Genomic DNA, 16,349 nt, shown 5'->3' on the forward strand with positions numbered 1-16,349 from the left:
CTGAGACGTACTCTATCCAAATTATGCATGACTTCCTTTGTCTGTGTGGTCCGCCTGAAACAAACGCACAGACAAACATGATGACTCAATCCATGATATACCAGACTAAACTAGGAGGCAAGTGTTTGTGTATTGATTGGGCATATGGGTTCCTATCATGGTGTTCTTGTCTTGTGCCTATGTTCATCAATATGTTGCTGTAAGAGTCAGAAAAACATGCACAAAAACCTGGACAGAAGCCCATTCTGTCTTTCACATGCAGTGTATTACATTCCTGCACTTCTTTATCCTTGCAGCATTCTTTGCTGCCTTGTTGGGATGATGGTACTGACCAGCAGATACATGTCAGTGTCTACATGTCAGTACAGTTCACTGCAGGTCACTGGCTAACATTGAAACCTGAGCTTTACAGCTTCTTTTTCCACTCCTCTGAGCTGCATGCTTTGCTCTCGCAGTCTCCAGCTTTTACTCATCCATCAGTCATGCAACATACGATAATAGTAACATTTTGTGGTTTTGCGAAAGCTCATGATGTCTAAATATAAACCTGAGAGCAGGTGAGTATCTGTCAAGTGCAGCGGTGTGTGAGTAGACACTTGTGTTATGTGTGTTGACCGTTGCATGACCAGACTCTTGCTCGGTGCCTGATGCATTGCCTTAGATATATCTGGGAGCTGGGTAATCTTGATCCCCCTGAGAAACTGTCCATACCACCACCACCGACACCGCCCTGGTGGTTACATCACTTTTCGCATCAAGCCTCACAGAACAGGCCTAAGCTCATTACCGCACGCGCATGCATGCACGCACACATGCTCGCATGCATTTACACTGACTGACTTCCAGACTCCCATGGATTGGTAGCAAAGGATCTTAAACTGTAATCTTGTTTGTCTTTTTTCACTTTCTGTTTTTCACTCTTACAGAACTACACATTTGACAAAGAACCATTAAGCGGGAAACTTGTTATCCTGAGCAACCTTGGTTATTGTTGGCCTTGCCCTTTTGATCCCTCTGGCGTGATGCACTGATTCTAATGCTGGACTGCCAGTCCATTTCTTTCTCTCTAAGACTCTAATAATCCCCTCGCTGACCCATCTCTCTTGCAATCCCCTTTGCTTATCTACTGTTGCACTAGAAATGTTGGGAGTTAGCCATACTGTGCATCTCCTCTCTCTCTACCTCCATATGTTAATGTCTATGTCATTTTAAGGTTCTTTATGCTCATATGTCCTTATGTGTTCCACATATACTACTGTCAGGCCTGACACTTGGCCTTTCGCCCGTCTTTTTTTTAATCCAGCATTAGGATGACTGCTACTTTGTCAGCCACCATGACCATTAGGCAGATAGCTGTTAGATAAGTGCAAGGAGGTGGTATCTTTTTATTACTTCTATCTTTCTTCTACTTGTATTACGTGTCTCTGAGGGTGTCATAGCCAGACAAGTGGCAAGGGAAAACAGGGTATTTATAACTATGAACTCTGAACGTTACAGCTCTGTCTGTTCTATATGGATCATTCAGAAAACAGACTATTAAAGACACTTTTCTGCAGTGCATATAGACAAGGGTAAGCTCTCTGTGCTCTCTATACTTTCTGATGCCTTTTGACAGAAATCAGGGAACATAATGCGCTTTTTTTTTGTAGTTGCTGACTAGGGAATCTGGGTCTTCTGGGAAGAAATAGGCTCTGCAGTATTATGAACATGTTGAAGGTGTGTAACGACATGAAGAGGAGGTCATGGGTGAATGGCATGGCGCACACATGGCTCATGTGTCCAATGAATAGAGGCTGAAGTGTTGCACTGGCATTTGAATCAATGGAATAACAAGCGAAGGCCCTTATGAATGTTTCAGATACTCTATTTATGGGGCCTTGGTGTGGTTCTTTGAACATGTTGCAAGGATGGATGGACTGATTAACTGACTAGAGGTCTTACTCTGCTCTGATTATGCAATAGAGCAGATTCTTCCAGGGCTGTTTTAAAAATGGGTTTCAAAATGTGTTTGGGCATTTAAAAATGTTGGTAAGCAGTTTATGAAATTGGGATTTTGATAAGCTTCTGGCAGCGATGCATGGTTTTAAAAGTGGAAGTCAGTCGAGCTGTGTACATACCCACTTCCGTTTTGTGGTAAGGTTAAGTCCAGAGTTGGCAACAGGTCAGACATGCAGCTGCACTTCTTTTGTTTTTTCCCGTCTGTACAAGCCTACAGTAGCCGTGTTTGACCCAAAGTAGCCTCATGAGGGGCTTTTTATTGTCTGTCTGCCCGGTTAGATGTTTTATCACTTTGCATTACTTTTCCTCTGAAGTGAGTGTGTTATCAGTGCATCAAAAAGGGCAACCGAAAAGACAAAAGAGGAGAAAATGACAGTGACCTCAAGGGAAGTCTTTCACTTTTTGTCTGTCTTTTTCTCTGTGTGTGCAGTTATATAAATAGCTCTGCAGTCGTTCTATTCCTCAGCCTGCGAACCATGTGTTCTGTCGAAGAGTCACTGGTCAGTATAGCAACAGAGGATTAGAGCCTGAAGAAAGCTTCCCTAGCCTGGACTGGAAAAGAGCTGGAAGCTACTGTGCTTGAAGCCAGTTGCCTGCATTGTCAAAATGCAATGTCATTCCTCAGGGAATATTTTGTCAATGTGATTTTAATTTTTCATGAATATTAAATTATTATTAAACCTCTTTTCTCTCTCTCTCTCTCTCTCTCTCTCTCTCTCTCTCCTCTCTTCTGCTCTCTAGGGCCCTCTCCATGGATATAGACACAGACTATGAGCGGCCCAATGTGGAAACCATTAAATGTGTGGTGGTAGGGGATAATGCAGTAGGCAAGACCAGGCTAATCTGTGCCCGGGCCTGCAATGCCACCCTCACACAGTATCAGCTGCTTGCCACCCACGTGCCAACAGTCTGGGCCATCGACCAGTACCGTGTATGCCAGGAGGTGGGCACATGCATACACATGTAGACACAAGCAAATACAGTGTGAAAAGAGCTGCAAATAGACAAACTCGGGTATAGCTTTGTTCATGGAAGTGAGACTAATTCTTTTTACTATGCATTTGTAACATAGGTAAATCGTTAACCTACCTGGGTACTGTGACACTGTGTATTGTTTTTTCTTACACTACAGGGATTCTGTTACAGTGTCTGTGTCGTTGTTGCAGGTGTTAGAGAGATCTCGTGATGTAGTGGATGAGGTCAGTGTGTCTCTGAGACTATGGGACACATTTGGAGATCACCACAAAGACAGACGATTTGCCTATGGCAGGTAAGGAGAGAGAGAGAGAGAGAGAGAGAGAGAGAGAGAGAGAGAGAGAGAGAGAGAGAGAGAGAGAGAGAGAGAGAGAGAGAGAGAGAGAGAGAGAGAGAGAGAGAGAGACCCCCCCACACACACAGTTTCAGACAGTATATCAGTCAGAACCTAATTACTGACCCAATAACACAGTTGCTGTTTGACCACAAGGTTAACTACTTTACAGCACATTCCATTTTCACGATTGCTGCAGCCAAGAGATTGCTTTGTCTCAGCTGTGTAATTTGCAGGGAATTTACACCATTCCCCTGAGCTAATATTTGACCAAATTCATTGTTGGCTGTTTGAGGAAACTCTCTTAGAATGAGAGTGTAACGAAACGGTCACACCCACATAAATATGCCCACATAACATGTACTTACCCAGAAGTTGTTTTTTGTGTAATCAAACTGCCACGCTTTTCAGTTGAACTCTGTCCTGAAGCTGTTACATCCTTCCTCCACCAGACATGATTGGATCATTGCTTTATCCTCCTCCCCATCCCGTTATAAAAGCTGCTTTATTGGCATGAAATGCAGAAGTGCTCAGTGTAAAACCAAAATCAGCAAATGACAATGACCAAACTTGACTACAGGGCATTAACACAGACAAATTAGGCTACATTAATTCAACCATTAAATGAGTAATGTATATAGATAATTAATTAATTATTAATCCATGTATTCATTACAAATCCAAATTTTGTTTTTATTTTGTGTGTGGTAGTATGTGGTAGCTTCACTGGAAGTCAGTCTATCAAATCTCTAAATCAATATCATATATTTTATTTATGTTTCATTTAATGCCATAATCAGGCCCTCAGACTTCACAAACTCCTGCTCTCACATGCACACACATGTCAGAATGTGATGCCGATCAACATGTCACCTTTTTACAAGTGTGCAGCGTGACAGATTTTTGCTTTTGTAGGTTGCACGTAGTCCAGTTTGTGGCTCAAATTTCCTCCCCTATGTTGTGTTTTCCCACTCTCTATGTCTGCACATTTGCACAGTGATATGCTTTTGTTAGTGTGTGTATAGGTGTGTATGTGTGTGTGTCAGTCTGTGTGTCCTGTATGCTGTGTCAGCCTGCAGTCAGCTGATAAAGACACAGTGCCAGCTCAGCTGTTTTCTGCCTGCCTGCCTTCCTGGCATTTGAAGCTCCAGGCATCAACCTGCCCCTGCTCCTCTTTCGCCTCTGTTCAACCACTGGTTCATCTGGGCCATCCTCTCCCCTCCAAAATGCCCTTAAACTCCTCAAACACTCTCACCTCACCTCACCTTACCTCAACATCCTGTTACTCAACTCCCATTGGCTTCCCCTGTGCCCTTGACGTGTTGCTGCTTCTTCGTCCTTTTGACCTCTTTCTCCACCCTGTAGCCTTTTGTTGATATCAAAACATCACATTGTCAGATGATACCCAGACTTTGATGTCTTTGTCAGGAGAGGAACAGTCTTGTAGGAAAAACAGTTATAGTCTGAAAATAGACTGAGGCAAACTTTACCTCAGTCAACCTCTTATTATTTTTCAGTTTGCAGAAATTCATTTAAAAAAGCTGATTTTGCTTGTCAATGAATTTCATATTGTGTTTTTAAGCACTCTTCTTGTACACAGTTTTGAGTACATTAACAATTTTTAGAGAACTGTTTAGAGTACTGTTGTGACAGACTTAATCACTGATGAAGTGTCCCTGTGTTCACCTACGTGGCTCTTCTTACATAATCTAGCTACTGATGACCTTTGTAGTCTAGATACACCACAAACACACTCACAATAAACACTAAATCACCACTCACTGGTGCAGCAGCTGTTTATTACACATTAGTTCTGGTGGTTAATCATTAGTGATAGCACAGTGGACTAGTTTGTGTTATTATTTGGCACACAGGTGCATTGTCATTCAGATGTTGTCATTAACTGCGTTCTATGTACAGAGACAAATAGTATATACTCAGTTTATTAGGCACACTAAGCTAAAGCCAATGCTGTGAAATGCAATTGTTCTGCAATAAATCATCCCTTCATGAAGATGATAGTGTTCAGTTGTAGAGAGTTGTTGATTTAACTCCAATATAATTTTGGAAGATGTAGTTTGTGGTGCTGTTGAACTGTAGTGCGTAATATGGAGAGGTGTTTCTGTTATTTAGTCTAGCCCCATTCATATTAAAAGATGGGAGAAATGAATAGAAACACCTGTCACTCCCCTCCAGCATGATCATAGATGCTTGCATCAACATCTCTCTAAAAGAGAGAAAAACAATATTGAAAAATAGTAAATACAATAACTTTTATTATTTATTAGCTCACACAGTGACACAATTTACCAGAAGATTATAATATAAAATCTTTGTCAAGCATTAGTTTTAATGAGGTGTACCTAATAAACTACAAACTGAGTGTCTGTTTTTATTTTGACTCATGGGTGAGTTTCTATTTATTATACTTGTTCAGCAACTCATACAAATTTTTGCATTGTGCAAACACCAGATAGCTTCCACCCCAAACAGGTTATCTTGAATGACACCACACCCTGCTTATGTTGATGCAGCAGTAAAGTAGTTAGACTACTTTGAGTAATACTATTCTATTGTGTCAGTTATATATTGATGAATCCCTTCACTGATCACATCCAAATTGTCTACATAATTTCTCATTGTCAAAAAAAAAAAACAGAAAAAAAATCACCCCATGTATCAGTCATTAAGATGAGCTTACTCATAATCAATAGACTGACAAATCTACCAGATGTTTTGGAATAAAGCTTTCTTCTCAATCAGTCCTTATATTGTTAAGTACTGTGTTATGCCAACATATAGCTACAGTGGTCCAAACTAAGGTTGTAGGGCTTAGGTTGAAAAAAAAAGTTGTCCTTTATCCATGTGAACAAGGAAGCATACACATACCTTGGCTTCAAACAGATCCTTTTATAATTTGCTAATGTGTATATGTGTGTGAGTAGTGATGTAATGCTTTGCTGGTGTGGTATAATGTGTAGGAGCTTTTCAAAAAATTAGAATCGTGAAAGTAAAGATGGACTTTGGGCCTAATGTCTGCACTACAGAAATGTTCTTTGTAGCAAAGCACTTGGTTTAGTGCTGTGTGTCCTCTTATTTGTCACATTTTCTTCAAAGAGAGGACATCAGCTGAAGTACGTCTGTGTTTTAAATGCAAATTAAATTGTATTATGATGCCCATTCACTGATGTTTCTTATTTTAGATTTTCAAATTTCATTCTGAACCAGTGGAATTGCCTATCTTTGGTGGTCTGTTTGATTTGCACAAAGTAAAGCCCAACTTTAAGGTTAAATGCAAGATGGAATGGAGATAAGAAGGATTTTTTTTTACAGCGCACATTTGGTCTGATTATTAAATAGGCCATGCTTACTGTAGCACAGGTAGTTTGTCTGAGGGAAATAAGAGAAGTATTTAAGTAGCGTGTGATGCTGCTCTCAAGTTCAAGATTCAGTTTAGCACCTCACCTAAATATACAGACTGTATATTTTGTAATCTGCTGGCTATCAATGGTGTATAACATAACACACAAATTATAGATGGGGTGTAAGTGTAATATAGGGCTGATTTTGTGCTGCTGGGAGTCAAAACCTCCATATGGTTGTGTTGCTTTAAGAAGTAGACCATTAAGAACTGTAGATATCTGCCCTGTCAGCACTTAAAATATCCACCTCCCTGAGACAGAGCTGGATCAAACATTACCTAGACACACACACATGCGCCAACATGCCATGGAAATATCAACACCAGAGATCAGCTGCTGTGTGCTTGTTCAAACACAATGGTTGAGAAAATGGATGTGTGTGTCTGTATTCTGATCTATTCTTAGCTATCTCTTTGTGGCCCATGTAGCCTTGGATGGCTTAGGGAGATCTACGTAAGAGTGAGAGAGAGAGAGATGGGCCACACAGATCACCAGACCAGAGGCCAGGACTCATACACAGACAGAAAAACACACACACATACATACACACACACACACACACACACACAATTTGTAACCTTGCCTCATACCTTTGTTGATGGCTGCACAAGCTTCTTCCATAAATGTATCACACATGTTTTAACACAAAGTGACAATATGTTCAGTGACTCAGCACTGAAGGCTTTTTTCTTTTTTTGTGTATTCTGGCCCCTTCACTCCATCAAAGCCACATGTTTTCTCTCTCCTGACATGTCTTCCTCATGACACAACAAATCAACTCTCCTCTGCAATTTTTTCTATCAAATGTGTAATCTCTATCTACTGTATGTTTTAAGTGTATGAAATAAAGACTTTTTCTCTCTCTCTTTCCTCCAAAGGTCTGATGTGGTGGTGCTTTGCTTCTCTCTGGCCAATCCTAATTCCCTGCGCCATGTCCGCACCATGTGGTTCCCGGAGATCAAGCACTTCTGTCCTCGGACGCCCATCATCCTGGTTGGCTGCCAGCTGGATCTGCGTTATGCTGACTTGGATGCAGTTAACCGTGCACGGCGCCCTCTGGCCAAGTGAGATGCCTTCAGACAAATTTGGATAAAACCTGCCCCATTGTGGCTTTTAGTAAAAGGTTTTGTGGTGATTCTGTGCAGTTTATCAGTGATCAGTAATTGATTAAGTTATTAAGTGTACGTGATTGATATGGTGAAGAACAATTCTGAAAGGAAGGTAAATTCTGGTAAAATGAGTCCTGAGATGAAGAGATTTTAAATGATGTCTTATCTGGGATACATTTATTGTTTGTTGATATACTGTACTTCACTTAAGTCCTCCTTGCTTGCAATTACGTCTATCTGCACACTATCATTAACATTGATATCTTTCTGACACACAGACCCATCAAACCTACAGATATCCTTCCTCCAGAGAGAGGTCACGAGGTGGCAAAGGAACTTGGGATTCCCTACTATGAGACCAGCATTGTTGCACAATTTGGAGTCAAAGATGTTTTTGACAATGCTATTCGAGCTGCCCTAATCTCCCGTCGACACCTGCAGTTCTGGAAGTCTCACCTGAAAAAGGTTCAGAGGCCTCTTCTCCAGGCGCCCTTCCTGCCTCCTCGTCCACCACGCCCTATAGTGGGCATCCCAGACCCCCCTCCCACAGACGGTGAGGGCCCTGATTCCCTTTTCTGCCAGCCACTGTGTGCAGATGTTCTTTTCCTTCTGCAGAATGGCATGACCCACGTCTTTGCACACAAAGTCTATCTGGCTACATCTTGCTCCAAGTTCTATGATCTCTTCACCCTTGATCTTGGTGGATCATACTGCATGGGGCCCCAGGGGGAGGAACAGGAGAGCAAAGAAAATCTGGAGAATGCGGAGGAAGATGAGCAGAGCAGGAGAGGAGCCAAGGAGCAAGCTGGGCGCACTAAGAGCCTGGACATTGATAAAGACATAGCTGATGGAGGAGTGCGAGGCCTGAATCGACCCCAGCTGCTCCAGCAGGGCTCTTTGAGGACTTCGCAGAGTGATAATGCACTCCCCTCTCGAGCCCAGTACTCCCTGGGAGCACTGGGGACTGGTCGAGCACTTTCAGGGTGGGGAAGGGGATTCCTGAGTGTGTGTCTGGAGCATGTTGATGATCCTGTGACTGGACGACCACGACTCATGACCGTGGTAGCCATGGATGCACTTATACAGGAAGAACCATTCAAGGTGAATCTAAAAATAACATAATTTTTTTTATGTGAATATTAGAAATGTTTTTGCATCATAACTACAATTGTAGGTGTTCTATAGTTATATATTTGACCTTTTGATTTCTTCTGGTCTCAGGCAGTGCTTCAGTACTTGTACACAGGCAGTCTAGACGAGGGCCGAGGGGATCTGATGCAGGTGGCCACCATTGCAGAGCTGCTTGAGGTCTTTGACCTGAGGATGATGGTGGCAAATGTACTGAACAGAGAAAGCTTCATGAACCAGGAGATTACCAAAGCATTCCATGTCCGCAGAGCCAACCGCATCAAGGAGTGTCTCAATAAAGGGACATTTGCTGGTAAATCATTGTCAACCATTCAGTACCTCAGTACTTTCAGTAGTGTTATTGTCATTGTAGATGTTTTCCATGTATGCATAGGTAGATGCGTGTGCTTGATTTGTAAGTGCATGTGTGTGTGGGTGTGTGTATGTGAGAGTAGGAGTAGTTGAAGGTTGTAAGAAAGTAGTTGGGAGAAAGTGCCAAAAAGACAAAAACAATTTTCAGCATTGTCTTTCAGTTTCTGGAAATGTACACTCTGTGTACATTTGGTCATATATTTGCCATTGAATATTGCCTCTGAAATATACAGTTTGTATATTGTGCTTTCTTAAGAGCTTTTAAAACATCAAGTGACTTGATGACTGACTGTTTCAGTCTGCTTGGTTGTTTTGTGTTTGTTCTTGTGTGCTTCCTGTGTCTTGTGTTTGTGTTGTGATGTCTGTTCCCCAAAGCTGTTGCGTATGCATGTAGTCACAGCAGCCAATGCCAGACATCTGCTGTGTCTGAACAAAGTCTCACATTCACTTCCTTCTATACATATTCATATACTTGTCTTTATGATTATAATGAAAATCTATCTTTAAAATGCTGATAAGAGATTTAGTTAATAAATTAAACTATCTGGACAGTCATGTAATATCTCACTGCATTTATGGTGCAAGGATTGAATAGATACATCATTTTCTTACAAATGTAGCCCATTACAACATTATTGCACTGACATAGTTGCTGTTTCCTCTGCGCACGATCTCTGCCAAAGCTATAGTCCACACATGATTTACTCCATGCACCTGCTCTCCTTCCCTTACTTTGTGTCAAAGCTGTTCTGTCCTGCTGTCAATTTATCTCTCTGTCTGTCTACCTGTGTCTATGTCTGTGTGTGTTTGTTTGGTGTTCTGTCTGCCTGTATGTCTGTCTGTTCTGTATGTCTGGATGTCTGCCTTTTCTGTCTTTTCCCCCTCTGTAGCTTGGGCTTCTGTGGCACCCCACGAGATGAATACTCTTTTCCCACCCCGGTTTTAGATGTGGTGTTCCGACTGGACGATGGCTGCCTCCCGGCCCACAAGCCCCTGCTCATCTCCAGCTGCGACTGGATGGCTGCCATGTTCCGTGGCTCTTTCATGGAAAGCTACATCAAGGAGGTGAGCTCAGACATACCAGGAGGAGCTTGAGGATAGAGTTACCTTTAAGTTTTGAGGGGGGATTTAATCGTGCTCTGAGTCCTGGGAAATTTACAACAGTAAACTCAGGTCAGCCTTCAAGGGCAATCTAATGACTCACCTGTACTCAACAAGTGTCAGCAAAAGCAGATACAACTGATAAAAGAATCAATAAATAAGGTAAAGGTAAATGGGTTACTTGGATAAGGTTTATAATTTTGGAGACCTGTGACCTTCATGATATTTCACAGAGCCTGCATGTTTATCTGTGTTCTCATGGTGTATTTATAGTATGGGAAATTTTACAGCTCAGGATGCTCAAAGCCTTGCCATCAGATGACCCTACAAACCTTTTTTTCACTTGCAATGTGGTTGAAGCCTGGAGGTCCTTCTCACACACACACACACACACACACACACACACACACACACACACACACACACACACACACACACAGATATGGTTTAAGCAACATGAAATCTTCTCATCATTTGACTTCCTGTTATTGAACTCATGTGGTTTGCTGTGCAATGCCACAATGCGCACACTACAGAGTGCTTGTTTTTGTGTCATAACACTGAGATTCTGGGGCTGACTGTCAAACAGTAGTTACATCTCCATCAGCCTTTCTACCTCTTTCTTCCAGTGAATATAATCCATAGATTCTATTCACATCACTTTAAACATATAACATTAAACATAATAACATGTATATGTAAGTATTAAATCACTCATATATTGGCATTCTTATTATTAGCAATCTTATGCTAGGAACATTGCAAAATGTGCATGTCTCAAGCTTGTTACTTCAGAGTACCGTGTCTCAGTGTTTCAGATGAGGTTCCTATTTATCCAGAGTGTAGTTATCTGAGGTATTCTAAGGTTCAGCTTTTGTTTGCCGGGCCTGTGTGCTGGACCTGACCAAACCAGAGAGGAAGTTCATGTCGATACTCCTCGGACTGTGTTGCAGAAACAGATCCCTTGGGGTATGATTACTTTCAAGGTCACTAGAGTTAGGTTACATAGATTCAGATCCTCAGAAGGATTAGAAGTAATCCTTAGATATGAAAGACAGGACATAAAATTGTGAATATTCAATTTAGGTGTAAAGTTTAACGTTATACAGTACAAGGCACAAAGAAAATGGCCAAAGACAAAGAAAATATTTTTATTTTTTCCATTCCCAGAACACACCATGTGAGTGGGAGTGAAAAAAGCCATTACAGCTATTGTGGCCAATGGTGAAAACAGGACATCAGCCTCATTGAGGGGGCACAGTGTTTGCTACTGGTGGGCTGCCGGTGTCTATGGTTACTCTAAATGCTTCATGTTAGTGACTATTGTGGCATTGTTTAAGGCATCAAGCTGGCACAGCATAGAAGGCAGGCGTACCTAGTGAAAAAGATTTGAAGACCTAATGCACAATGAAGCTGTCATCATTTATGTTTATGAGCCAGTGTGTATTTGTTTGCCTGTAAACGTGTTTGTGTTTTTACACAACAGAGAACCTTTGCAGTGCTAATTACTGAATTAGATTTTATATATCAACCGCATGCTGCAGTTACTGGATTGTCTGTTTCCTCTTTCCTCTTCTGACAAACAAATATGTAGCCTTTAAAGTGCTACTAATGTAGAGATTTCATTTTCAGAATATCGTATTCACTTTGAGATCATTGTGGATAAATGTTTGTATGAGAAGCAGTAGCAGCAGAAATGAGCAGAAATGTTTGCTAAAATTCTTTTAGAGCCGGATGCAAACACACAACTGCAACCTTAACACAGCAGATGGTCTAGCTCTATTCAATAACTGTAAAAGAAAATCAATAGATATGGTCACAGTAAGAGACACTGATTTTGTAGATTTCAAAAAGAAGTGAAAATCTTAATGCTGACATTCCAAGATGAGATCTGGAAAATCAGACTGATTATTAAATATATATTACGTTCAGTGGAATGATGTCTAGTGCTTTTTTTTTTTTTTTTTTTTAAGACGTTGCAACTGAAGATCGGTCTCACTCAGTTAGTTCCACTATCCATCTCTTCTAATGCAGGTGTCCACTTTTTTTGTTTTACAGTGGCCTAACCTGTTTATATTAAACCAAACTTAAAGCAAATTAATACACAGTATAATCATATAACACATTTCTCTTAGTTTTATGAAAAGCGTTGTGTAAATCCAGTACATAAAATTTCAAAGAGCCTGTAACTCCTAACTGTGAGAGTAGCATGTGATCAGCCAGTGCTGGTCTATTTTCATGCTCATGTCACACTTCCTTCTCAGTATTTTTAGGCTCACACATTTCACTTTTCATGCTGTTGTGTGCTAACATGCCTATCCTAATTTTGTGCAGAACAACAGATATGTGTTTCAACACATTTATTGCTGTTACCAAAAGTATTTATAGTATCATTGGTATTAGCTATTAGACGGTAGACAATATTATATCACAATATTAAATGTATTTCCTACAGACCTGTCCAGGGTGTACCCCTGCCTTTCACCCAAAGAGAGCTGGGATAGGCTCCAGCAGATCCCAGTGACCCTGGTTAAGGAATAAGCGGGTATAGATGATGGATGGATGGATCTATTTCATACATTTAACACATACATGCAGTTGCGAAAAGCTCCAAGGACCATCAGTCATAGTTAAAAAGATTTTATTTGTGGTGTAGGGATCAAAATCCACAAGTTAAAACCTCTTGAGGTTTGTTGTCTGTGTAGGCAGTTATACAAACTGACCACTGACTGTGTCACAATACACCCATGGATTATGTTCTAGGTGTGTGTCTGTGGTTTTGTGTTCACCATGTGAGTGTTCGTCCCAGGGAAGTGGTACATGCTGGGAAGCCTAGCTCGACAAATGTGAGAGCCGGATAAACTCCTGCCTCCCTTACGAGAAAAGAAATGACAGGACATGTCTCAACTGCCTTCTTATTAATTTTATTACTTAACTGTGGTGGTGGTGGTAATATGACTCTACATAGTTTTCAGATTTTTGTCAGTAGATTCCATGAACACCATATTGACCAAATCTAACAATACTAATAAAGTACGCTGTCTGTGCAACAGAACTCTAGTGTTATCGAAAACGAAAAATATATAAAAAACAATAAACAAGACCTTTGTAATGGATGACATGTTTCTTCATCGCGAAATATGTGGGCATTGTAGTTTATCTATAAACAGCTTCACACACTAATAATGACAATGACTTTCACAGTCTCTGGAGATTATTTTCTTCACCTTTTGAAATTATACAAAGTCAGCATTAGAAAATTAAATGGTCTGGTTATGGGAACGTCTGGACCACAAAACTATTCAGATTCAGCATTGCACTGTCAGTTTTGTTTTCTCCAACTTTAAGGAAGAAACTCTCTGGGCCTCTGATGTCCTGAAAAGTCAAGGTGATACGTGGGAAGTGCCTCCAGATCTCTTGCAGTAAAGGCTCCAGAATGTCCCGTTTATTGAAATATCTACATTTTGCCACAAATGGCACTGACGGCAGCTGTGCCGCCAGTTCCCTGTAGTTCTTCGCAGGGAGCTCTGTGACTTGTGATCGGTTGATGGGGTAACTTCAGTTTTAGTATGCAAAACATGGTAGCAAAGCACAATAAACAGAACAAAATGTTTAAGCAAGCATATACTTTCCGGGAAATACGATACTTTTTAAAGGCTGTGAAGTCATTACAGGTATTGGTCTGTGGAATTATTTATAGATAAACAGCTGTGCCCCTATTTTTCACAATAAAGAAAACTGTCATCTAGTGCAATGGTGTGCATCACTGATGTGTTTTCAGTAGTTTTTGGATAGTAATACAGCTCCACCATTTCACTATTAGAAAAATTTCACTGTGAGCTTATAAGTTTGCAGATAAACTTACACTAAGTTCGTAATTTACTTCTAGGTTGGCAGAAAGAGGTAACAAAACAACACCTGTCCGAACAGCTTAGGTCTTATCCATAAATGTCCTGTCACTGTGGATGTGTCCACTTGTTAATGCTTCCTTCCTCTAGCTGGGGATTTGAGCTGTAGAGACCACCCTTGTCTTGGTGTTGTGACTTTTTAGTCATAATGAGAGGTTGTGTCAAGCTGACATTCTCCTAATTGGTTATAGGAGTGGAGGTTGAAGAGCACCTCAGTGGGTAGACTCAGAGCTCCTAGAGGGGGGAGGTCATCACTCGCATCATCATTTACCTTGCTTCCATCCTTCCTGGGTTTAGTCTGCATTGCCTGCAGGGATTAGACTCACAAAATACTCTTGCTCATTTCTGTGCATTTCTTTATTTAACTACCCCAAGGCTGGGCTAAATGGAAAACCAGCGAGGCCGGTGCCTGTGGTGATGCTAAGCTCTTATTAATAGTATGGCGACATCTAGAGGTCATTGCAGGTAGCTGTATTTGTATTTGAGTTGAGTTTGGCAATAAATATGTACTGTAATGTTAAACTTGTTCAGTGTGCATGTTTGGAGTGATCCAGTCTAATAAGAACATTATTAGATACGTCTGATATTGATTAATACATTTATTTTATTATAAGAGCTTAATGTTAATAATCCAATGCACACTCTCTATTGGAGAACATTTATACAATGAGAGAGTGTCTGATGGTCTGGATCTGCTGTAGCTTTGATGCACATTAAGTCTAGGCTTGCATCTCACTGTGCTCAGTGTAACAGGACTGTCTGTTTGTGCTTTGAGATCTTTAGCGTTACCCCTATTGCTCACATAACTATTCCCCAGACAGCGCTTTCATCTGAGCCTAGATCAAAGGGAATGTGACCAGAATAGGATGTCCTCTGACCTTTACCTCCAAATACTGCTTTCACTGATGTTACCCTGAAGTCACTGATGTCATTATATTTAATGTGGCATATATGAATTTTGCATCTTAACACAGATGTGCCAGTGCAGGAGAATATGCACACATGCAATGTTTATTCGTTTAGTACATGGGTCCATGCGTTTTCAATTGATTTATAGCCCTTTGATTCTCTTTATTTTTAGTGTTTCCTCATGATCCTATTGTTTTGCAGGTGTCTATTCCTGATACCAGTACAGCCTGTATGCGTGGAGTGTTGGAGTTCCTGTACTGTGGTCTGCTGACACCTTGTCCTGGACTGGAACCCATTGAACTGATTGTTCTGGCCAACCGTCTCTGTTTGCCGCGCCTTGTCGCCCTCACCGGTAAAGACTTATTAGTATTAGAAATGATAACTCACTTGATTATCTAGTACTGACTGTGTGTGACAGGACATGGTTCTCTGTCTGCATATAATGACATTTAGTGACTCAATAAGAGATTATAGGTGCAGTGTTTTGTACAGATGGAGAGACAGATTAAGAACGTATGACTGGGAGACAAAAATGTGTGCGCATGTCAGTGGTACATGTTAACAGTAATTGTTAACATTATATACATTTTGTGCATCTTCAGAACAACATGCTGTGGATGAGCTTCTCCAGTTGGCAGTGAAAGGTGTTGACATTGATGGACAGGTGTTGGCTTACCTTGAGCTTGCACAGGTATGGTCCTGCTAAACACTCTGCCCTTTGAATGACAATTAACAAAAATAGATTGAGTACATGATATTTCACCCTAAATGAATTTGAAAAAAGTTCATCTTAATCTGCTCAAAGTTAATCTTTGATCTGCTTTTTCAACTTTTATTTTGCCTTTTTTTTTTTTTTTCACGGATGCAATAACTCATTTCTCATGTATTTTTCCATTTGCAGTTCCACAATGCCAAACAACTATCAGCTTGGTGTCTCCATCACATCTGCACTAATTACAATAGCATCTGCCGCAAGTTTCCCAAAGACATGAAGGCCATATCTCCAGGTACGGGCCCTCATAATTTGCCTCTCTCAAACCCCTTTGACACATGCAGCTTTCCCCTTAATAAAATTCCTTTTTTTGTATGGAAA

At 40.8% G+C, this 16,349-nt stretch overlaps 1 protein-coding gene across 5 annotated transcripts in view; it reads left to right on the top strand.

Moving 5' to 3' along the window:
- The window catches only part of rhobtb4 (Rho related BTB domain containing 4), a 41,034-nt gene that overhangs the window by 19,083 nt on the left and 5,602 nt on the right, over nucleotides 1-16,349 (top strand). For 4 of the 5 annotated variants that reach the window (XM_026321043.2, XM_026321044.2, XM_026321045.1 and 1 more), the window contains 9 exons: nucleotides 2,740-2,941; nucleotides 3,165-3,268; nucleotides 7,608-7,793; nucleotides 8,117-8,939; nucleotides 9,060-9,279; nucleotides 10,285-10,403; nucleotides 15,458-15,608; nucleotides 15,859-15,947; nucleotides 16,158-16,263. In XM_026321043.2, the coding sequence (XP_026176828.1) occupies nucleotides 2,750-2,941; nucleotides 3,165-3,268; nucleotides 7,608-7,793; nucleotides 8,117-8,939; nucleotides 9,060-9,279; nucleotides 10,285-10,403; nucleotides 15,458-15,608; nucleotides 15,859-15,947; nucleotides 16,158-16,263 (1,990 nt within the window). In that variant the 5' untranslated portion in view covers nucleotides 2,740-2,749. Of the gene's footprint in view, nucleotides 1-1,551; nucleotides 1,572-2,739; nucleotides 2,942-3,164; nucleotides 3,269-7,607; nucleotides 7,794-8,116; nucleotides 8,940-9,059; nucleotides 9,280-10,284; nucleotides 10,404-15,457; nucleotides 15,609-15,858; nucleotides 15,948-16,157; nucleotides 16,264-16,349 lie in introns of those variants that run through there. The other variant, XM_026321042.2, reaches the window with a different exon arrangement.

Source organism: Mastacembelus armatus, chromosome 9 (genome assembly GCF_900324485.2).
Source record: "Mastacembelus armatus chromosome 9, fMasArm1.2, whole genome shotgun sequence".
NCBI lineage: Eukaryota > Metazoa > Chordata > Actinopteri > Synbranchiformes > Mastacembelidae > Mastacembelus > Mastacembelus armatus.